Raw genomic sequence first — 23,973 nt, 5'->3', positions numbered from 1 at the left:
AAGTCGTGTGAGTGGTGAGGTGCCAGCGCCGTTATAAATGCCTTCATTGTGGTGCCGAGGATGTGGAAACGCTCCCTGAGCTGAAATCTTACATGCATCCCTTTCTGCTCCCCCTTCTTCTTCCTCCCAGATACATAAACACTATACATAGACTATATGAGTCAGTGAGTATGCTCTCTGGCTCTCAATCGTGTCTGCACTCCCTCCCTTGCATTATCTCCCTTCCCCCACTCTTTTTCAGTGACACAGAAAAACTAACGCCGCCCCCTCCCTCTTTGCTCGCCTGCTTCTGCCCCCCTTACTCCAGTGGCAGACAACACCGTACTCTTTTTTTTTTTTTTTTTTTTTTTTTTAACTCGTTCTCGCTGCAACATTATGTCGTCAATTTGCATTTTCTCAGTCCAATCCCCCCCACCCGCGACCCAACTGAACATCTCCATCCGTGCACTCCCATCACTTGTGTCACGTTGTTGCACATTCTCCGCTGCCTCCCAGTCTCTGAATCACTGTTGATGTTGTCCTGCAGCCTCCGCTGAAAACTGGTTTTGCCTACAAATCCATTGCATGCTGCTTTGCCCCTCTCTGTTCATTGTTCACTCCATCTCTGGCTCCCTCCCTCTTTCTCTCAGCATCACTCCCTGGGAACCCACTTTTTTTTTTCTTCTACTCAGTATTTCATGTTGCCTTTCTCTGCATCTCCCACTCCCCGTTTTCTTCTCAGTGTGCCTCTCTTCCCCCATTTTTCTGTGCATCTCTTCCTCTCATTAGCCCTCATCAGACTGAGAGAGGAGTTCACTATTGTGTATCCAGCGTGTGAGTGGATTTCTAAAAATCTCTTTTTCCTGATTTGTTTAGTGCACACAGTTGGCCGGCAGCTTTGCATTTTTACTCTTTCTCTTGTTAATCTGGTCAGGGTTCAGTCTGGTGCTCTGGAGAGAGATTGGTCAGGTTGATGTTGGGGGTGGTCGGCATTAGAAGTGCGCCCCAGCTATGAAGTCAGCGAGGGGTTAGACTCCGCTAATCCGCGTTAACAGATTAATTATCTTTGGGTAATATCGTGTCACTGCGGTGTTGTGAAGTCGCTCGGGTGTTAGGCTATGAAGGGCTACAGTGCAACGATAAAGAGTCCCTTAGGGGTGTCTCCTCAATCTTAATCCCCCTTTCTCTCTCTCCCCCTCTCTCTCTCTCTCTCTCCCTCTCTCCATCTATCTCACTCTCTCCCACTCTCACTCACTCGCGCTCACTCAGAGATCCTCTCCCATCCATCAACACAAGCACCTCTCTACTGTCATCAGACGACCAGACACTTCTCGGCCATTTAATATTTAAATAACTACCAGAATTGCCGTCTTCATTTTTGTGCTTTTTGTCATATTTTTGGCATGTCTCCAAGCCATTTTTTCAGGATGATGTTTTCTCAAGAGCATCAGGCGGTGATGGCTGGCAGTATACCTCTCTGAGTGGTTAAATATTTCACGGACGCCGGCAGAGAGAAGAGACAGAAGGAGAGAGAAACCTCCCAACACAACCGACAGAGGTAAGAGACTGACCCCTCTCTTTGCCGATTACTGGCTTAATTGCTGATGTACATGCAGAGATTGGCCAATTAAAAATGTACATTATGCCAAATCACAGTGTTTTCCCAATTTGGGCTCACGCTTATCTTGGCAAATATGATTAATGGATGATCATGACACCATTAGACTGTGTTGCCAAAGGAGATCCATGCTTATCTTTTCCAACCATGACACTTAATATGGGTCTGCTGCCTATCAGAGTAATGTGAAAATGCTGTAATGAGTTTTATTGCAGTTTCTCAGGGAAATCCAATGTTTTTTCCACCTAATTGGAGTTTCATATGACTTGGAGCTTATCTTTTTTCATGATTTTCACCATCTGCAGGATGATTTACTGTCATCAGTGGGAACAAACTGTCTCACCCTCAACTTCATGCCATGCTGGACCCCTCGCACACATCACAGCTTTGATTTGCACTGACTTTCTGAGTACGAGCTGCACTCGCTTACCTTCGGTCAGCTGACTTTGAAGGTTCATTGTTGCAGCTGAACATTAATTTTGAACATAGATGTGAGGTAGAAATTTATTTTGAGGTTTGACTGTCCCTCGGCTTTTACATGGGCGAGAGATTCAACTATACAGAGATGTTACTGAATTTCTTCTGGCTGATGAAGTGTCAAGAGGGGTTTTTTTTTAATGTTGTCTCATAAATTCTGGTTATCAAGGTTGGTTTTAAGAAGCTCCACGCACAGGCTGTTATGTGAACGATAACAGGTTTTATGAGCCCAGACTGCAAACGAGCATAGTTCCAGCAGCAAGCCAACAGCATTATTTATATCTTGTGATTCAAAGAGATGTAGCCTCATAAAAAAAAGAAAAGGTGCAGAATGATTTTCCTCGTGCTAAAGATGATCCTAAATTCAGCTGACAGAAGATGCTTCAGCCTTATTCCCATTAGCTGCCTCACAAAATGGCCCTTTTTAAAAAAAAATTCAGACATCATGGAGTCTTGTATAAACCAACTGACTACATCATCTGTGTTTTCTGAGCTCTGCACAGACAGAAGACAACACATTTGTTCTCCTGCTTTGTTTTCTTTTTATTTATTTAGTTAGTTAGTTAGTTATCTCTCAGAGCTCAGAGCCATGGTGAGAATCTGTGGTTTTCCTCCATCTCTTTCATTGTCTTTCGTGTTCTTTCCTTCTCCTTTTTTCATCTTTTCTCTCCACCAACTGTGCCTAAAATCACATTTATTTGCCTTCAGTTACGCAATGGTAGCTGGCATAATAACAAGCTGGCAGGAAACATCATGTCAACTTGAGGGTTTTTATCTATGACAACTGCTGAGTAACTGGAGCTCCTCCTGGACTGTAACCACCCCCCACCCCTTCCCGTTAAACTTCCATCAGCGCCTCGTTAGGTGTTCCTCTACTTTTTGGGTTGTAGCAGAATCCTACCTGAACTTTGACCAGACATCTATCATAACTGTGCATTTCCTCTTTCTCTCACCCTGACCGGCTTAATTTTGTGCATGAATTGATCCAGATAGCTGCGCTCTCAGGCTATTGACTCATATCTCTTTACCATTAACTATTCAGCAATGGCATTTATGTGAGGTTTTCTGCTTCTGTTACCACTGATGGGCCTCACAGTGACATTCACTGCATTGTTGTTCGTCAAAGGAAGTGCTTTTCCGCGCTGACCCACTTCTCATCAGGTTCTCCTTTGATGTTGAATTAGTCCTTTACTTGTTATGGATCTCAAAGAGCTTTTACCCTCAAAGTCTGATAAATGCATCTCATAGACATGCTTCAATATAGATAACCTAATAAACACACTTAAGATAAATGGTACAGTAGGAAACGTAATACTGGATGACTTACTACAGAAGTCTGTTTACACTGCTGATTTGTGTTGGATGGATGTAGTTCTCACAGTGTGTGAACCATTATGTTCAGCACAGTTTTAATAAGGGAAATGGAGTGTTGGCTGTGATTTGATTTGTGACAGTTGGGCTGCTGGAACCATTAAGGTGAACAGGCTTATTGTAATGGGCTTAGAGAAGCCCTGTCTGCCCCGTGGGTGAGCCGTTAACTCGTTCTGGGCCGCAAAAATCTGAATGGCCAAACTGTTCGGGCTTTGAATGTGACATGTGGCAAAATCCAAACTTTTATCACGCACAGTATTTAGTACAGTTATGTGCAGTGGCTTGTAAGAACCAGAGCCACTGTGTGGGTGACTCAATAGGGAGAGTGAAAAAAGTCTCTCTTAAGTAGAACATTGTGCTAGCTGAAGCTACTGGACAAATCACAGTGGCTTTAAAACATAGAAATCCAACACAGGCCATCAGTTCAGGGTCTCTTTTGTTATTGAATAGTGATTAGAGGCAGAGTTGTATCGGTCTGTGATATCAGCATTGAGCTGCTCTGTATAGCCTCTATATTTAAGTGACAGTGCTGTTGTTGTGAATGGTTGTCTCTCCTGCCGCCTAAAAATGCTCCTTTGTCGAACAGTAAAGCTCTGACGGTCTCTTAATCTGGGCAGCCGGTATCAGAAGCCTACCAGACTCTGTCTTGCCCTCTGTTCCATCTCTGCTCCTTTATTGTAATGAGTATTCCAGTGTGTGTTTTAGCTAACCGGATTTGCCCTTTGTATTTACCCTACTTTCACCCCCTCCCCTTGACCAGCTTTAGTAAGATGCGCTGAACAGTGGGGGAGATGGTCAAGAATTGTGCAGCCTTTTCTCTTTCATAGCCTTCACTGTACCTTGTCTGCGGTTTTTCTTTACTTTGTACTCCAGAAAACACACTTTAGAGACCCCGAACTATACGTTCCCTGCATGCAGAGGCTTGTCACATACTACTATTCATTATATTAGAGAAAGGAATGGCATAAATAACAATGTTATCTATATTTCTTTAAGTCAGTGCATTTAAATCTAATTGTATTTGCTTTTTGATCGTATTTTATACTTTATTCAATATTACAAGTGGAGAGAGACAAAATAAATGTGAGGAAAGAGAGTCAGTATGCATGAAAGTCTAGTCTGCCAGATATTGAACCAGGGAGTCAGCGCTGACCGAATTTATGCCCATGTGGTCTGTGGCTAACCAAACAACTGCCAGTTGGCCCTATGAAAGATCTCTTTCTTTGCAACTAGGCAAAAAAATTAAGAAAATTTGATTTCATCTCTAAATATTTTTGTCACAAAACTCCACATATTTTAAGTTTTTTTTTTTCTTAATTTATTTCGATCATGTAAACAATATTCAAAGTTTATTTAGCAAAGAAAAGAAGAGAAAAAAATGCTATACATATTAAAGCTAATGCATTTCAATATTGCTTCAACTGTTACAGATCAAAAAAACTAGTGGGAGGAAGTACACATTTATTTAATCCCACCAGTTTAAGATGTTATAAAACACAGAAAGATCTCCTGATCATGTATTAATGGAATTATTTAACATTTAATTTGATCAATAGACCAGTGAAACTAACAAAACAATGTTTTAAACTTAAAGATAAAAGGTAAAAAAGGGAAAGTTGCCAACAAAATAGTAACATTTTAAAAATCTTTAGCAAAGCTTAAAAACTAATCAACAAAATTATAAAAGTGTAATAAAACTGCAACAATTAAAAACCAATAAGAGCAATGGTTAGGAGGTAATTAAGAGCAACACAAACGATGAGGCACCTTAAGCAAAAGCAACACCAGAAACATACGTTTCTTTAAAAAAAGTAGAATATCTCGGATGCTGAGACTGATTGTGTCACAGCTTGGAATCACAGCTGCTTTGGACTGATCGAGTTTTCTACTCATCTCAGGCAATTGTTTGTCATGAAGTCTAGTTATCACCTGCAAATGATGCTTGAAGACATTAATAGTAACCTCTCTTTCCTCTCAGCTTCACCTTGTGCTCAGGAAGACCTTCATCCCTCCTGAACCTCTTTCCTCTCTTCCATTCTTCACATCCTGGTTATTCTGACCCCTCTTTCTTGCCTCCTATAGGGTGGAGGAGGGGACTGGTGGCACCAGAAAACGGCTACCATGACTACGGTACCCAGCTATAACCCTTCGCTGTGGGTGAGAATATGTCACGCCCTGCCCCGGCTGGACTTCTCCATGCAGATGAGGGACAACGTCTTTGTCCCTGTCAGCTGGGAGTACCAGCAGGTAACCGACACCTGCCACATGCTGTGCTGTGGCTGTCCAGCCTGAGGTGCCAGATCGCATAATAATTACAGCCCTGTTACTCAATTTGCAGTTGCAGATACAATTGATATTTTACTACAACTTGTGGCACATTGGGCTATAAATTGTTCCACAAATTTCTACATGTCAGAGCAACCTGTAGCAATATGATAATGGCATTTACAGGCCTTTAAAAGCATAATTATTGGTGCAGTATGTCAGATCTTGTCATTCCTCATTTCTATACCTTGATTTTGATGCTTTAATCCTCCTTTTGAACCATACCGATTGGAGCTATTTTATGCAATTTGGTATCAGGTAGTGCAAGATATTCAACATGGCAGGAACCCGCTGGAAGGTTTCCACAGCTGCTATTGTGCTCATGGTCCTGTTTGTGCTGTAAAATGCAAGGTTCATCCCTCTCTTCCAGCAAGCGCTCATGCAAGCGCTCCAGCTAGCCATGTCTCACAGTGTTTGTGACTTCTCTGCGGTACAAAGAGGAGGTGGAGGGGGGGACTCAAATTATCCTGCAGAACAGAAAGACAAAAGAAACTGAAAGTGCTCAGAGAGAGGGAATGAGTAATGCAAGGAGGTTTTCCGAATAGAAAGCCGGGCAGAGAGAGAGAGCGAGAGAGACAGAGAGAGGGAAGGCAAAGTGAGTGAGTGAGAGTGGGAACGAGAGAGACTGGCAGTGAATGTATTTAAGTAGGTCACAGATTATTAATAGAGATTCAGTGGTGTGGATAGAAAGAAAGAGAGGGGGGAGAGAAAGAGAGTGGGAACGAGTGAGAACGTGGGGAAAGAGGGATTGGGGGAGTGGAGCGAAGGGGGCGGGCTTCAGAGGACATGAGGTGAGAATGGAGGGAAGGTGGAGGAATGGGGCAGATGGATGGAGGATAATACTGTAGATATGTGGCTGATATGTGGCTTCAGCTGTGTTGATTTCATGACGTGAAGCCTGATGAAAAGCAAAAGGCTGAAATGGCTCAGTGACATTAGAATCCAGCAGGGTGCACAGACTGATGGGCATTCAGGGGTAAAAATCTTTGAAACAAGTTGCATTAATCCTGTGGGGTATGCATTATATGTGTCTGTATCCTTGATTTATATCCTCACACCTTTTTTATAACCATCTCCTGCTGTTAGTGGAGGCAGGACAATCTGACAAGCACTGAAATTTAACAGGATTAGTCAGTATTCTTGTAAAAATGGAATCAAAGTGCCATTTTTCTTTTCTTTTTTTTTATATTCACTGACTCATCCTCTGATATTTTCCCCCTCCTCTTCCTTTTTTCAGACTTTGCTGGTTTTGTCCAGTTTATCAGCCATCGCTCTTGTTATCTCCCTATTGGTGGTTCTCTCCTTCCTCATACACTACTGCTGCTGTCACCGTGGTGACCGGAACGAAGGATCAGAAGAAGAGGAGGAGGATGAGGATGGCAGCACGGGTCACGGTTACAGTGGGAAGAAGGGGCGGGGAATCTGCTGTGTCACGTGGGTGGCGGTGGCGGCTGTCACGCTCTGCTGGTGAGAAAGAGTTTTTAGACGTTACTGTACTTCCTGGCAAATGTACACACGACGCCTTTTGGCAGTAGTTGAAGAAGTATTCAGATGTTTTTCTCAAACAGAACCAATCACACTCATTTCTGGCTCATTATTTTTTATCTATAGACTCCTCTAGAGTCAGTTTGCATCAGTCACAGCTCAAACCAATATCTATCAAAAACTGGGCCTTGGTGCAGCCCTCCAGTTCATCCTCTCATTGAAAAAGTAATTTTATCTCAGGGCACCTTCCCTTTAGCTCTTTACCTCCTGAATGCTTCAGAGTAACCCTTGAAGCTCTTTTCGAACTAAACAGTTTCTGTCAGAGTGAGGGTGGTCTCTGCCTTTGCAGCTACCTTTGAAAAACCCAGAAACTATTTTAATGGATATCAAACCACATCTTTATTGATATGGGTTAGTCATCATCCATGCACCTGTCTGCCTATCCCTCTTCTTTCATCTATACCCATCCATCCATCCATCCATCCATCCATCCATCCAATATTTAATTTACATCAAATAATTGCACAGAGCCAAGTTGCATACCTACATAGTCATTCATTCATTTTTGATGCATCATAATTTTTCATTAACTACATTTTAGAGAAAAATAAAACACAACAGTTAACTCTACTTTTTAATTATAATTGGAGATAAAAACACATAACTGCTTTGTACGTTTCATCGATACGTTTATGGAGTCTAAAACATGTTTTTCAACCATCTAAAAATACAGCAGGATGGAAATTATACTTGAAGTTAAATCTGTGTTGATAGTATATAGATCAGCACACTTGGGTCAAACCAGAATTAATCTGTAATATTTCTTTTGGTTTTTAAACCATAATGTTTTAACCATCATGAACCCAAAGCTTTTTAAGACTAAAGAATGCAAAAAACAATTTCACAGCTATTTAATTATAAACACACGCTAGGATATCCTATCAGCCACTCCAACAGTAAACCACTCTCTGATTCATTGCCTATTTAACTGTGAATTTGACCATAATTTGTAATCATGCTCTATTAAAGAAGACTTGAAAATATCTATTGAGACCATAAAGTTGTCAGGAAAGTTCCTGAGGTGTTAAATTAATTTAGAATTAGGGTAATATTCTCACAGTCTTAAATAATATTGGGCTGCTGCCACGTAGATCGCCTCCTGCAGGCCATCAGAAACAATGCAGATTTATAGTGCTTGTGCATTGGCCTCAATTTGTAGGGAAAACATCCACTTCTATGCAGTATATCAAATTGCCTTAAATATGATAAAATAAACTAGAAAACTGCAATGAAGCTCCCCGTGGAATTAAACTTATTGTATTAAATGTACTTTGCTTTCCAACAGCAGTGAAGCTGTGAATCACAAGCTGTCACCTCCATCATCCCCATCGTCATGTGTTCTTTCCGTCTCTCACTCAGTCACTGATGTGTTTATAATAAAGACTGGCCCAGACAGCAGCTGACAGTCATGTGACGTTGCTGTTTCCCAACCACAGGGCAACAATTGCACTGTTAGCTGTGTGTGTTTTGGCATTAAAGTGTGTTTGTGGATGATCTCAGCTCTCCCACCTACGGTACAGCAGTCATTTACCCACCGGTGTTCCCTGCAGCTCCGGTGACCATGCAGTCATCAAGTCAGTACATTGTGTTCACTGTATATTGCACAAAATTGCTGCCTGACATCTGTCCAAAGCACTGCAGTTTAACGGAAGTGTGAGTCACTCAGAGTAAGCTCTGCTCCCCATCAGACATTTTAAGTCTGAAGCTCCATCCCAGCTGCATAAGAAAATTATAGTGCCATTTAAAGCTTCAGCAGCACTTGTTATTATATTCCAGTCCATTGCCTGCCTAGTTATATACACTGAGACTACATCACAGGAAATAATGTGCTGCCGATTTGATTTCGGCTGCTTTAATGATTTCAGCACATGCAGACTGTAGGTGTTTGAGTTGGTTCGTGTCTCCCCCTTATGGAGCATAATGTGATGTCATAGTCATCGTCTCCTCTGATGCTCAATAAGGCTCTCTGTGCTGGACTGAATGAAGAAATTGTGCTGCGGTTTACTGTTAACAAATATTTATTGTCCTCCTGTTTTCTCCAGATGGTAACCTTTAGCCTCCAGTATGAAACAAGCATGTGTCATTTTTAAAATGCAGCTGCATTAGACAGCATTTAGGTTTGACAGTTTGAAATGCAAAGCACACACAGACACAGGCGCACATTCCTTCTTCCCCCCCCCCCTCCGCTTTCTAATCTGGGTCACATACTTTGTGGGAGATTGGGTCATACCATTCCTCTTGGGTTTGAGGGGATTTGATGAACATCTGGCCTGGGCCTTAATCTGAATATTTGAATAACAGAGAAATGTGTAAACACGTCGCTATGTTTTACATTTTGAATATTTTCCTTGCCGATGCTGTGAGTCATCTTTTTTCTCCCATCAACTGTTTATTCCATCCCCTGCTCACCACTGATGGTATGCTCACCCAGAGCGCTCATATGACATCCTCACCAGCTCTATCTCCTCCTGTCACATTCATTTAAAATGTACATCCACGCTGAATTAAACATTACATTTATGCCTCTGCTATCTGTTCTCCTGTCCCCCTCTTTCTCTCTCCCTGTCACCCTCCCACAATGTTTTCATGTTCCCCCCCCCCCCCCTCCCTCTCTCACGCAGTGTTGCCATAGGCATCGGTTTCTATGGCAACAGTGAGGCTAATGATGGGATGTATCAGTTGACCTCGTCTCTTCTCACAGCCAATTATACGCTAGCTTCCATCGATTTGCTGGTGAGTGGTGCTCTCTGCAAGTAAAATGTCATGCAAAGTATCTACCCTGTATGACTGTGTGTGTGTGTGAGAGAGAGAGACAGAGTGTGAGAGAGAGGAAGACAGATGGGCTGAATTTGTTCATCAGGTCTGCAGAGAGGGAAAGAAAATCAGATACAAACTTCTGCTTCATTGATCTCTGTGGTCAGACAGTGGTTTATGTGTCAAACTACTAAATGGCACAGGCCAGCAAATCTGTGCATATTACACATGAATTAGAGAAGATATACTCTATTCATTGTAAATGTTGGCTCAATTGAAAGCCTATAACAAAATTACTTTAATAAGTACATTAAATTGCATTTTATAGTTCAATACAACACAGCATGGCTAACTGCATAAAAGAAAGAAACTCAACAAAGCTGAAAAAATAAGGTCAATTGAAACAAGGAGTTAAATACTTAAATAAACTATTACATAAAAAAAAAAGCAATCCATTTAAATGAATAGTGTAGTGCACAGTGCAATAACGTGGTGTGAGAGTGCAGATTTATGTTTACATGAGAGAACAGATTACTCTCTGTAAAGCAGATTTGCTGCATTGCATGAGAAATACCACTGCATGATGCAAAGAATATACATGAAGAGTTACATCAGCTCTTAAACTAACACCTGAGAAACTGTAGGAAGATATGGAAAAAATATACATACAATATGTGGTACAAAAAATGAGACAATCGACCACACTTCTAATAATTACACACTTGAAATTGTTTAGAGAAGTAGTGAAAAAAGTTAAGAGAAAGATACTTTATTCAATCTACTCCTAACCTTCAACGAATTATTCTTTATAAGCAGTGTTTCTAGTGATGATTGATATGATCAGTGGAATAATATTTGGCCATATTTTACTACTGAAAAAAAGAAACCCTGAATTGAACCTCAAAATTAAAACGTTTTGCAAAAGTGAAGCGAAGTTTCAAGGCTTACAAAATCTGTTGATTTTGGTTAAAAAATAAAACTGAGTTTTCCTCAAATTGGAGAATTCAGGTTTGTTTATGAATTCAGGTTTGTTTCCCAAATTACCTCCAGGCTCAGAATCACTGCATGATCAGAGAAACTACAACACCCCCAAAGAGCTATATCTCAGACTCTACAGGCATCAGATAGCATGTTAAATGTTGAAGTTGGTGGTAGTACAATTAGAAAAAGACTGCACAGGTGTGGCTTGTTTGGAGGGTTGCAGTAGAAAGTCTTTTCATGAGGTTAGGTTTGCAAAGTTGAATCTCAACAAACCACAAGACTCGTGGAACAATGTCCTTTGGATGAGACCAAAGTGGGGATGTTAGAGAATACAAAGTAATTGATTCAATAATTAATAAAAAAAAAAAAATCAAATTTCTGCAGTAACTTTAAAAACTCTTTTTTGCGAATCACTAATCGTTTTACATGACAGCTTTCCTCCACCACTAGAAACATAATGCAAACTATTCCTACAGTTGCCTCAACCTTTGCACAAAGACTTTTAGGGATAAACTATGTTGATGTGATGTTTCATTCTTTATTAGGGCAGTACTGTACTGCAGGAAGTAGTGCTTTTGTAAAGTAAGGCTGGGGCATCAGTTCACCCTACAGCAAGATGACGTCCCAAAAACATTAGGTAAGGATAAGGATGATGAAAGAGCAGCACGGTCTCCAAATTAAACTCCAACTTCTGCAGCGTATCACTGCTAATGGGATGAAAACCACAACCGTCCCGAAAAGACCTTAAAATATGGAGACAGAGACATAAAGATAGCAAACACATATGAGAAGTAGTGAAGTATTCAGAAGTTTGATAAGTGTAAATTTGCATTATAGACTATGAGAGCCATTCTGAGGCGCCGAGGATGTCCAACATCTTTAGCTCTCTGTTTCCTACACCAGGATTTTATGACCCTATGAGCATCATCAAGCTCACTTTGTGGTTTCAGTCCTACTTTACTCCCCTCACATTCCTCCTTCCTCCCTCAAGATTTCAGACACAATTACTGGACTTCAGCTGTCTATCTCTGGACCACTGGCCTCGATGGAGGAGTTATTTACTGGCAGCAAACCCTTCCTGGTTTCGACGCGGAACTGCCGGAGGTTATCTGAGAACGTCATCAACCTCCTCTCCTCCATCTCCCTGGCTCGGTCCAGCATTGACACTGGGCTGGGGAATGACAGCGGTATCAGCGGGGCGTCCATCACGCCTCTGACCCCGGTACCGCCCTCTGTGGCGCCTACAGTGGTGCCTAACAGCGGCTTAATGGCCAGCCCCTTCTCACCTGGCTGGGCGGCCAACACACTGATGGTCAATGAGGACTACAGGTAAGGCTGGACAGTTCAGGATAATATAAATTAATAATACAGTTTATCAGTTTGAATGACTGATCTATTATTCATGCAGCATTTTCACGGGGTGAAAAGAAGCAGTTCTTACACCAGTTCAAATACCAAACTAGTGCTTTTACAGCCTGAGATAATGTGACAATGTGAGCTTTTGTTTTTTTTTTACTTGTTTATGAGAGAATTATTTGTTACAGTTAGAAAAGCCCATGAGATTTATACCCAGTGCTTTAAAAATAGAAATTAACAGCTACCTTTCAGGTTACCTTGTCAGGGTCGGAAGGTGTTTATGTATTTCTGCAAAAACCTCTTTGCCTTACAAACTTCCACATGTACAAGCTGTCTGCAAACACAGCCACACTCTTATTCCTACGATGCTGTGAGAGGCTGCCAGACGTCCTGCCCCAGCCCCTCATAAATGTTGCATGTTTATTAAGATGTGCTTGTTGATGTAATGCCATTTCCCCCCCAGTTATGTTATGTTGACGGGCTGCTTTTATATTCCATATTGGAAACATTTCAGTTGATAAATAAAAGCTAACAAGTATATCCTAGCTTAGATAAATAACGTCAGTCAAGTAATAATAATGTCCTCATAAACAAAGCAGATTGTTCCCTTGTTGCAGGGAGAGGGGAGATTTGTATGTGTAAAAAAGATTTGTATGTGTAAAAAGAATTTGTGTGTGCGTAAAAAAGATTTGTATGTGTAAGAAGAATTTGTGTGTGCGTAAAAAAGATTTGTATGTGTAAAAAAGATTTGTGTGTGCGTAAAAAAGATTTGTATGTGTAAAAAAGATTTGTGTGTGCGTAAAAAAGATTTGTGTGTGCGTAAAAAAGATTTGTATGTGTAAAAAAGATTTGTGTGTGGACTTAGAAAAAAAACCCCTGCAAGTTACAAGTACGGATTTTTGACCCTATTTTTCTACCCTTCATCTGATTGGTCAATGTCATGTCAATCACACATGTAACAATCCAATCAGAGAACAGATGGGTTAGGCTGTCAGAGGGGCGCTGTTTTGAACTGCAGGTCCTTGAAGGGTGATACCGTTTGAAGCTGGAGGATCGCTATATAAATATCCGATAGCAGCTAGGTCCCCTAACTTTCAGTAGCTGTTGAAAGGAAAAAGTTGTGGTATATCAGTGGTTAGAAATAACATTATTACTTTAGGATTAGTTTAACACAAAGTCAGGGCTGACCCAGGACCATTGCTGTGAGTCACAGTGCGCAGCATAAAAGTCCTTTCACATCGGATGCAGGATACGCTGCTAATGCTAACTGCTAACTAAAAGCAAAGGATCCAGAATTTGTTACGCTGGCTGCTGGGCTCTGTGGGTTTTTGCAGCTGCTCTACCTGTACTAGATGCACCTGCTCCTTGTCTTTTCTATCTCTGACTTTATGTCCTCTACAAGAGTTTGTTTTTTTTGCTAGTTCTTCAAATGTTCAATAAAAACATGTATGCTAATTCATAACGAAGAAAGCTTTGTAATGAAGACTGTCATTTCCAAAACACTGCCCGCCCCCACCCCGCGGTCCGCAGCGCTGTTGAAAAGGCTGTGGAAGTCCCTGTATTAAACACGTAGACCTGTGACATAAAAATCACCAAACTCGGACGACCACAGACTGTTTTCCTTCGTGGTGATGAAGGAAAACGCTGGGTTGGCATGTAAAAGGGCATTTATTCCCTTCAAAGACCTGCAGTTCAAAAAAAGCGCCCCTCGACAGCCAAACCCATCTGTTCTCTGATTGGATTGTTACATTTGTGATTGACATGACATTGACCAATCAGATGAAGGGAAGAAAAATAGGATCAAAAATCCGTACTTGTAACTTGCAGGGTTTTTTTTTTCTAAGTCCACACACAAATCTTTTTTACGCACACACAAATCTTTTTTACGCACACGCAAATTCTTTTTACACATACAAATCTTTTTTACGCACACACAAATCTTTTTTACACATACAAATCTTTTTTACAAGTACAAAATATTTATGACCACATTTTGAGCCCATAAAGCTCCTCCTGACTCATTTTACACAGGCAGCAGTTTTGATTCTGGGAACAATTGCTGGTGACTGAATGTTTATCCAAGATCAGGCGGAAGAATCAAAATGTGATCAGATCTGCCCGTTGGTGATTTGGGGAAAAGACACATACATTGGTTAAATTATTATATTTTATTTTTCAAAGAGCATTTTTCTTTCGCCCTCAAAAATTGGTCAAATAAAAGTGAAAATCACTTTTATTTATTTCTTGATCAACTTATAATTCATGTCCCCAGTAAAACTAGGACTTTTAAATTAAAAACTAGATATTAAATGCAACTAGCTCCATCGCAAGTAAACAAGTTCATAAAGCATAATTACTTTACCAGGAAGATAAAAAAACATTTCCACATGGTTTTTTCTAGTTGTAAACACTATTGTAAACACTGCTGCCGCATTTATCCCCCCATTGTTGAGGCAAATTCATCATGGCCAGAGGATTCAAAATCCATAAAAACATTGCAATTGCTACTAAAAAAAAAACCTAAGAAAACAGAAATTTGCTTTCAGAAACTGTGGGATTAATGGGCACAACATAGCAGTTGTGCTATGATAGTAAGATGTGATGTTTTCTATTAAGTAGCTTGTATGCAAGTATGGATTAATGATAAATGGTGATGGATATGTACAGACATGTAGAAAGGTATATAGATGGATAGAAAATAGATGGGTGGATCATGGGTAGATAGGTAGGGTGTGAATCTATGGATGGATGGATGGAAAGATGATAGATTGATATATAAATAGACAGATGTAGGTACATGAATGTATAAATGGGTAGATATGGGTGGATGGATAGATGGATATCCCATATTAGAAAAATGTTGATTGGACTTTAAGTAAAATTTTGGTCAAGTTGCTGTTAAGCAAGGATTGATATTGTAATTAACACACAGTAATATGTGTGTGTGTTGTAGGTGGCTGTCTTATGTGTTGCTGCTGCTCCTTGACCTCATAGTTTGTCTGTTCATCCTGCTGGGACTCGCCAAACAAGCCCGTTGGCTGCTCATCCTGTGAGTACACACACATTTGTATCTTTAGACACATACCACACAAAAACTGGATTGATGGCAATGGGTGTCCTCTTGGTTGAAGAGTTTCTGTCCCCCCCCCCATCCACAGGATGACAGTGCTGGCTTGGCTGGCCCTCTTCCTAAGCTGGGGCTCCCTGGGTTTGGAGACAGCCACTGTGGTGGTGAGTAGACTCAGTAAAACTGCGATACAGGCTGGCTATAGCGGAGAGAAGAGAGCTTTAGGAGGCCGACCCCTGATGGCAAGCCAAAGTAATGTGCATATATGTGCTTATGTGTGAATTCTGTGCCTATTGTGCTAAACTGTGAAAAGACCTGCCTCCTAGGGAACGCTGCAGTCATTGCAGAGGACCAAGGAGGCAGGAAAATGGGGCAGAGATTAAAGATTCAATGTGCGTGTGCACAAGTGCGTTTGCGAACAAAGTGTGTTTATGCAGCAAAGTGCGTGTTTTACATGCAAGTGTGTTTGCAAGTGTGTGGGTTGTTGGCTTCAAGAAGTAAAGATAGAGAAGTGCTTTCAACAAGAGTGAGGAGGGGAGAGGAGGAGCAGGAGAGTGCATCTTGAGATCACTTTTAGAGCGAGAGCAAGCCGAAGTAAGTGATAGAGAGAGACAGAGAGTGGGGAAACCATCAACTTGCGAAGGCATTTGGCTCCACAAGTCTTTACAGTGAGCATACAAAAAAATTTGTACTGTAAAATAAAGTTTTAAATGGACAGTGTTTGCCTGAAGGTCTACTTTCCACTTGTATAGAAAATGCATCAATGTGCCATTTGTTATCATCAGCAGTCGAGCCACAGTTTTAGATGGTGACATTTACCAGCAACAAAGAGCATAAAGAGCATTTTTATGTCCAAAACAGAGGGCTGTCCATATGAACTATTTCTCTTTTAAAAGCGCCCATTCTCTTTGAAGAGGAGACTTTGTTGGTGTGCGTGTGAAAAAAGAGTAAAGGGTGGGTGTTTTTCTGCATGGCTGCTCAGTTTAAGAGTCTCAGTGTCATGTGGGGCTGCCGGGAGATGTCCCAAGGCCTGTGGGTCCACACAGGGCTGCTCTGTCCCTGGTCACTGACAGGGAAACAATAGGCCAGCTGTGGGCCTCTCAACCTTATTCTGGCCAACATCGTCGCTTTCTCATTCCGTCAGCAGACTCCCTGTGTGGCTCTTGCACCCTCTTCTGGTCGGGCGATCTCAGGCTGAGAGAGTTTGTGGGAGTACACTCTCTGAACCGAAGTGCGCCAACCTCAAAAACACAGATGATATTAAAAAAGAAGCTAAATGAAAGAGTGATCTAACAGCAGAAGAGGAGCGCATGGGAGGAGGGGGGTGTCGATATTTGCTGCTGTGTTGTCCAATGCTGTCAGTTATCTGTAGAGACAAGTATGTCAGTTGGTCACTGTGTCTACAAATGTTTTCCTATCTGATCATTTCTCTTCCACCTCACCTCTTCCTCACTCTCGCTATCCTCCTGTCATCCTCTCTCACTCTCCCCGTCACTCTCGCCAGGCTCTCAGTGACTTCTGCTCAGATCCAAACGCGTTTGTCCTTAACTCCACCCACTTCAACAGTGGGACCAGCTCAGGTACAGATTCCCTCTCTGAGCAACACTTTCTGGAAAATCTAGTTGTTTTCCATGCCTGCCATGCACTTGATTTACCCCCTGCCCCAAATGTGCTTTTGCTAGCAGAATCCAATATAATGACAGATGACTGTTTCCGCATTTTTTCCTATTGTGCATTGATCTTTTGTACACTGCTGTTTTGTTGGCCACCCAGACGTGTTGGATTATTACCTGACCTGCAACAGGCGCATGAACAGTCCATTCCAGCAGGTAATGCCACCTCTGCCAGTCAGCGTATTACATTTGCAGGCATTTGCTGATTCTCTTACCCAGAGTGATTCAAAGGGAGTGAGCAGATAGTATGTCAAAGTTTCTGAAGGGCAGTTGGAGGGGAAAAATAAAACTGAGGACAGGATGCACAGCTGTTGCTACGTGTCCTGTCCTTAAATTATTTAGTCCCTCGACAAGTAGCTACACTCTCAGCACATTAATGTTATGTTTGAGAAACAATGCCAAATAAAACCTCTGATTTCCACTGACTATATTGACTTGTTGGCTTTAGCTGCTGACCCAGTCACAGAGGGCACTCTCAAACATTCACACACATCTCTCCAGTCTGGACAGAAATGCTCTCACACAGTTCCCCAAAGCTGAGGTATGTGCACTACTTACTTTTATGAAATACTACATTTTCTGCACGTGGACCGCCTCCTTGGTGGTTTTCTCACATTCTGGAATTTCTATGTCGTTGCAGAAATCACTCAGGGATGTTCAACAGATACTCAACTCAACAGAGGGCAACTTTCATCAGCTGGTGGCACTACTGAACTGCCGGGGTCTGAATAAGGTGATCAGAAGAACTCGGCACTGCTCGCTACTGTGCTGCTCTGTTCTCATTTATTCATTTCTGTATTTTTCTGCCATTTTATTTTAGGACTACATTGACTCACTGAAAGGCCTGTGCTATGATGGGATGGAGGGATTGCTCTACCTCTCCCTTTACTCTTTTCTCTCTGCTCTGGCCTTCACTGCCATCCTCTGCTCTCTACCTGGTGCCTGGAGGAGCTTCCCCAGGTGAGAAAAAAAATCAGTAAAGTGCACGTCTCCAGTGTAACACAATAGAAATGTGGGGTATAAATACTGACACTGAAAGCACAAGTAAAAGTAGGACATTGTTGTTATGTCTTTAAGAACTGGTCTTTAGTAGAAGTTATTTACATTTGTCTGATTCACAGTGTTGTCATTCAGTTTTGCCTATTTTGCCTAGTAATGCATTTCCTCTAGAAGTGTTTCTCTGTAGCAGATATTGCTGTTTAATATTTGAAGCATGAAACATCTTGCAGTTTATTCTCCTGCTAAATAAAACCTGATTTTTATTTATTTACTTTTGTGCAGATAGGTTCAGTTTAGTATTTTTGTGCTTAGCAAGCCTACAGGAGCAGGGGTGGGTGGATGGTGGAAGTGGTAGCTGGTTTTCTCTGAATACATGAAATCCATTTGGAGCATTACCTATTACAATTCCATTCAGTTCAGTTTTATTTATATAGCACCGAATCACAGCATCAGTTGCCTCGAGGTGCTTTATAATGTAAGGTAAAGAACAATGATACAGAGAAAACCCCAGCAGTCACACAACCCCCTGCTAGAAAGGACTTGGCGACAGTGGGAAGGAAAAACTCCCTTTTAAGAACCATAAAAGTAGACAGGGTCTGTCTCCTGAATCCCAACTGAGAGCTGGTTCCACAGAACAGGGGTCTGAAAGCTGAAGGCTCTGCCTCCCATTGAACTTTTAAATACTCCAGGAACCACAAGTAAACCTGCATGCTGAGAGCGAAGTGCTCTAATAGAGTGACACGGTACTATGAAGTCTTTAAGATGAGATGGGGCCTGATTATTCAAGATCTTGTATGTGAGAGAAATATTTTAAATTCCTTTCTAGATTTAACAGAGAGTCAATGAGGAGAAGCCAATATGGGAGAAATATGCTCTCTCTTTCTAGTCCCTGTCAGTACTGTCGCTGCAGCATTTTTGGATCAACTAAAGGCTTTTCAGGGAGTTTGTAGGACATCCTGCTAATAACGAATCACAGTAGTCCAGCCTAGAAGACATAAATGCTTCTAAAGTTCTTCAGGATCGCAAGATGAGAGAATTAGATGTCTTTTTAAATTCAAAACAGAATCCAGTAGCTTGGTATCGTCATATTTTTGCTCTTTTTCTCTCTTTCATGGTCGCCGACAGTGAATCAGAGGAGTACGAAGACTCAGACAGCGAGAGTGAGGACCCCTTCACTTCCCATCAGGCACGTAGACAGACGTCCTCGGGGTCTCAGCGAGGGGCCATGGCCCCCTTCTATAATTACCCAGGGGCAGGGTGGACACCCCCCTTTTCTAGCGCGCCGCCCCTCCCGTGAGTAACACAGACACACAGACACACAGACAGACAGACAGAGAGAACGCACACGCGCGCACACACACACACACACCCTAAAATTATTATTTTTTAAATACAAGAGGAGGAAGTTGCTGAAACAGATGTTTCAACATCTGGATCCATGAAAAGCTTTTTACACTGGTGTCTCCCCCCGAGCCCCAGACTGTAAAAGTCCAAGAAAATATAAAACAAAAGAGTAAATTCAGAGACTGGCGGAGCACTGTTTTTGTTTTTTGTGCAGACACATAGTCTTTTTGCTGAAGTGTGAAATCCTTCAGAACATTATTACAGCACAGTTATAGCTATACTGATGAGTGCAGGACAGTCAGCCAGGTTCAAACTCTCCTGCCTTACACACATGCACACACAGGATTAGGCTGAATCCACAGAGCTGTCAGGTTAAGCACATGCATTGCAGACAGACACACAGACAGGTCATTATGGACTACAGCGTAGGCAGAGAAACAGACACAACTCCAGAGGTCTGTCTGTCTGTGTGTCTGTCTATTCGTCTGTCGAGTGTTTCGGGACAGACGACGTAGGCCACTCGGTCATTTCACAGATCTCGTCTCAAATGGCGTCCTGTCTCCTAAACAGCAGTGCGCTGCTGCTGTGTTGGGTGGGGGGCAGGGTGTCATTGACGAGGATGCGCTCGTAAAAACTCCGGCGGTGTGAGGCTCAGGTTGACTATAGGTAACCCCTCCCACACACACCCTCCTGCATCACTCTCATCTCTCACCTCATTGTGGTGTCCAAACCCCTCAGATTATTATCTCTCTCTCTCTGTCCTGCTCCTTTTTTTTCTTCATAATTCCTCCTGCTTCCCGATTAGTTCTCTCTATATGGAGGACCAAAGCAGCCAAAATAAAATAAGCATAAAGAAGTAAATAAACTACTCGGAAAATCAATGATTATACAAAAGGAATATTTAAGAGAAATGTAGGCATGAACAAATGTATAAATGCAAGAGAAATTCATGTTTTTTTAAATTGGTTAAATAAATGAAAAGTACATAATAGAAATATGAACATCAATTTGTGTCGCATTTTGTAAATTAATCGGTGTCTACATTTCTTTTTCTTTTTTTTTTTATTATTATACTCATATATTTACTTCCTTATTTATATTTGTTTTTGGCTGTTTTAGTCCTCTGCATATCTTCAATTTTCTCATCTTACTTTGTTTTGACCCCCCTCCCTTTACTCCTTTATGCAAAAATCAAAGTATAGTTAGTGCTACTAATTTTACTTACTATCCTAATGCAGTGGATCGTCTTGACTCCATATGTGATATTAACGCACAAATACAAAGATACATAGAAACTCAGAAACTCAGCTAAATACAGTCCACTCCTCTTAAATGGAAGCTCAGGACTGCTTTAAAAGCTTTCTGGGTTTTATCGTGCAGATAAACAAATTCATTAGCAAAGCAACATAACGGCTGAAATGCAGCTGGCGATTCATACCCAGTCCTAAATGCCTGTAATTGCAGATTATTGTGCAAATCCTGTTGTGCACCAGTCATCAGGAGTGGACTGTACAGCTGCTGCTGGTGCTCACAGTGTCCTGCCTGAGTGCCAGTAGTACTAATAGCTCTGCTGAGTGCTGTGTTGTCTGCACTATTTCTCTAAACGTTCTTTCTCCTTTTTTCCTTTTACCTGTCCGTGGGTCTCGTCATCCTGCGGTCCTCTCCCCACCCCCCTTCTGTCTGTCTCAATGTGTCTCACCCCTTCTTTCCCTCTCCTCTTTATCCTCTATTCGTCTTCTCCCGCTCTCTTCTGTCCTTGTCTCTTTCTATCTCTATACAGGACTCCAAACGTTTCCTCCAATGGCAACCCTGGCTATGAGAGCCTACCCTTGACTGACAGGCAGTCCCCACCCCCCTCTGTGAGTTCCTCTGTACCTGTGACACCATCGCACTCTGTGCCATTTTTTTCATTGCTGTTAGTGCTCACGCTCGCTTTGATAACGAGTAGCAAACGGACTAACGTGATTCACTTTTACTTCAACAGTTTAAAACCTTTAAAAAGTGCAAAGCATATCAGGAAGAACATTTGTCCATTTTGACAACAAAAACTATCAACACTGGGAAAGGAAATGAACTAAAACCAATTTACAAGTTTTTTCTGGTTATTTTAAAGCACATAGGAAAGTTTCAGGTTATGATACTGTCAGAGACACTGCATGACTTTAATAGCGTCTCCCCCTCATATGTGACCTCCTGAACACCTTTATCTGTCAAGGAAGACCAGGAGATGCAGATCAAGGTGCCACAAAAATCTACTAAGTGACCTTGATCACGACAAGTTAGTCATGCTCAGCAGTTTTACAATGTTTTAACAAGGTTTCAGCTTAAGTTATAGAGCGCACAGAGTACAGACTTGCAATCTCTACCATCATATAACCTTGCTCTAACAGGTGAACAGACTTTCAATTTTATGACAGCAAAAGTAATTCTTTGAAAATTCAAATCAGACTCCATCTTCCTGGCAAAAGCTGTAAGATAGGGTTGAAAGTCCAGGTGGCATGATACGGGCTTATTTTGCAGCTACAGGACCTGGACACCTTCCAAACACAGAGTCAACCATTGAACTCTGTGTAACAATGTACTCCAGAGTCAAATGTGAGGCCATCTGTCAGGCAGCTAAAGCTTGGCCCAAATTCTGTCATGCAACAGGACAATGATCCCAAGCACAGCAGCACATCTGAATGAACAGAAAAAAAACGAAAGAATCTGGGTGGTGCATGGTCAAAATCCAGACCTAGGCCTGACTGAAATTATGTGGAGAAGAGTGGGGCAAAATGGCTCCATAATGATGTGAGGGAACAATAAAGTCATGCAGAAAGAGCTGTTAAAAGTGCTTCTACAAGCTGCTTTATTATTACTTGACTGACGTTTATCATGGTACTTGAACGCTTTCCTTTGTACATGACTGTATGACTCGATTTCAACAAGTGAGCAAGCTTTCACTTTCATAATGACAGCTTGAGCAATTCTTTGATGTTTCGGCAGACTTCAGCTTCTGAGAAATGCTGTAAAATGCACCGGGAACAATGCCAGTCAAGATTTTGCTAAATAAAAAAGAACATATTTGGATTTATAGTCTAGTTTGCTTCTGAGGAAAGAATGAAGTAAAACAGCAACATTTACTTTAGACCATCAGTTTGAGGGCCAGCCAATCTGCCACACGTATATATACCAGAGGACAAAATCAGCTGCCTAAAGGCTAAAAGAGCTGAAAATAAAACGGTGATGCTTTAAATGAGCGTAATAGGTGCCGTGTTCTGCTTTGGATGAGCCAATGTTCACATGAATGAATAACAAACTATTTTTTTTTCTCTTTTACTTTCTCTCCCTGAAACTTCGGACCATCTTGACCTCTCGTCTGTTGAACCCCGTCCTGTTCTCTGGAAGCGCAGTACTCTCCCAGCATGCTGACTGGTTACGGGGGAAATCAATCACACCCCAACCCCGCCCATTCGAGGAACCTGTATTCACGTTGATTATTATTATTTTTTGTTAGGAAATGTATAGAAAAAAAATGTTTAGTTTTCTTATGAATGGACACTTTAATGAAATGAAAAAGAAACTAATCTAAATAAAATGAATGCTAGGTGTCAAAGTGCGTAACGTCAGTACCACTGAGTATTATCATTATTACTAGTATTATTATTATTAAAAGCAAAAGATACAACCGACAGTGATTCTGCTGCTTGGTTATGCTTTAAACCAAGTGTGCTTGGCCTAAATTCCTCCCTCCCTTTTGTCCAAACTGTGTAAACTGTGGTGAGCCAAGTCAGAATGGTATTGACGTTACTACGTTGTAGTTTTATATTCTTAAATGTATCTGTACCACCACTTTATTTTCGAGTTTTTATATAAATATTGTTGTAGAAAAGCACTGGCACGTAGCAACAAGACACATTTTTTTCTGTGAATGGTTATGCAGTTCCTTCACTTGGTATGATTTTTTTTTTTTTTTAATTACTTTTTATAGGTGGCGATTCTGTATTTTCCTCGTATTACCTTATGGTACTCTGTATATCTCTCACTGTCTGTAATATCTGAATAATCATGAATCTTTGCTCTTTAAAAAAAAACAAAAAAAATCAAAAAAAACTTGAGGGCTGCCGTGACTCTGTTTTAATGACGGAACGGAGAACCGCCACTCAATCGCTGAGGGTGGAGAACTAGAAATCCCATGCCATGACAGCAGGTACATAGCAATATGATTCTTGCTACTGGTGCTGCAGTAGCCCTACCATAACTAGCAATAATAACTATGTATAGCGTTGGATTTCTGAGATCTCTCCAAGAAGTTTTTGTGTATATATGGTACCGGTGTGAGATTTCATCGAATCCCTCCCTCTCTGACCCCGTTAACCCTTGAATTGAGTTTGTATGGTTATCAATGCTCCTTTTGAATGGCATCCTTTTACACTCGAGAGTCTAATATAAATAAAAATAACTTCAATAACCCGACACTGGTCCTCATCTTCATGTCAACACAA

General features: G+C 41.4%; 1 protein-coding gene across 6 annotated transcripts; it reads left to right on the top strand.

Annotated features, from left to right (window-relative positions):
• Window positions 1–133: 133 nt before the first annotated feature.
• Window positions 134–23,944, top strand: ttyh1 (tweety family member 1). Of its 6 annotated transcripts, none has more exons than XM_085291907.1 (15): window positions 134–1,537; window positions 5,528–5,692; window positions 7,008–7,237; window positions 9,937–10,048; window positions 12,042–12,379; window positions 15,360–15,455; window positions 15,565–15,637; window positions 16,978–17,053; window positions 17,247–17,302; window positions 17,595–17,687; window positions 17,787–17,879; window positions 17,967–18,106; window positions 19,271–19,331; window positions 21,270–21,348; window positions 22,882–23,944. In XM_085291907.1, the coding sequence occupies exons 2-14, from the start codon at window positions 5,567–5,569 to the stop codon at window positions 21,306–21,308; spliced, it is 1,533 nt and encodes a 510-aa protein (XP_085148033.1). In that variant the 5' UTR covers window positions 134–1,537; window positions 5,528–5,566; the 3' UTR covers window positions 21,309–21,348; window positions 22,882–23,944. The 6 variants fall into 6 exon arrangements, with proteins under 6 accessions (XP_085148033.1, XP_085148034.1, XP_085148029.1 ...); XM_085291908.1 differs by having other exon boundaries at window positions 22,877–23,944; XM_085291903.1 differs by having other exon boundaries at window positions 19,271–19,438.
• Window positions 23,945–23,973: the final 29 nt, after the last annotated feature.

The sequence above is a fragment of the Mchenga conophoros genome, linkage group LG11 (genome assembly GCF_057382185.1).
Source record: "Mchenga conophoros isolate Kocher_MC1m ecotype Shallow Benthic linkage group LG11, M_conophoros_male_GT1.1, whole genome shotgun sequence".
In the NCBI taxonomy this organism is placed as follows: domain Eukaryota; kingdom Metazoa; phylum Chordata; class Actinopteri; order Cichliformes; family Cichlidae; genus Mchenga; species Mchenga conophoros.
Note: the sequence above shows the minus strand (reverse complement) of the source record. Positions and strands in the feature narration are given on the sequence as shown.

Bases quoted from the DNA above. Each gene is read 5' to 3' on its own strand.
- ttyh1 (XM_085291903.1), top strand. From the start codon at position 5,567: ATGACTACGGTACCCAGCTATAACCCTTCGCTGTGGGTGAGAATATGT. The intron at 17,688-17,786 runs GTATGTGCACTA...ATGTCGTTGCAG, and splicing joins CACAGTTCCCCAAAGCTGAG to AAATCACTCAGGGATGTTCA. The intron at 17,880-17,966 runs GTGATCAGAAGA...ATTTTATTTTAG, and splicing joins ACTGCCGGGGTCTGAATAAG to GACTACATTGACTCACTGAA.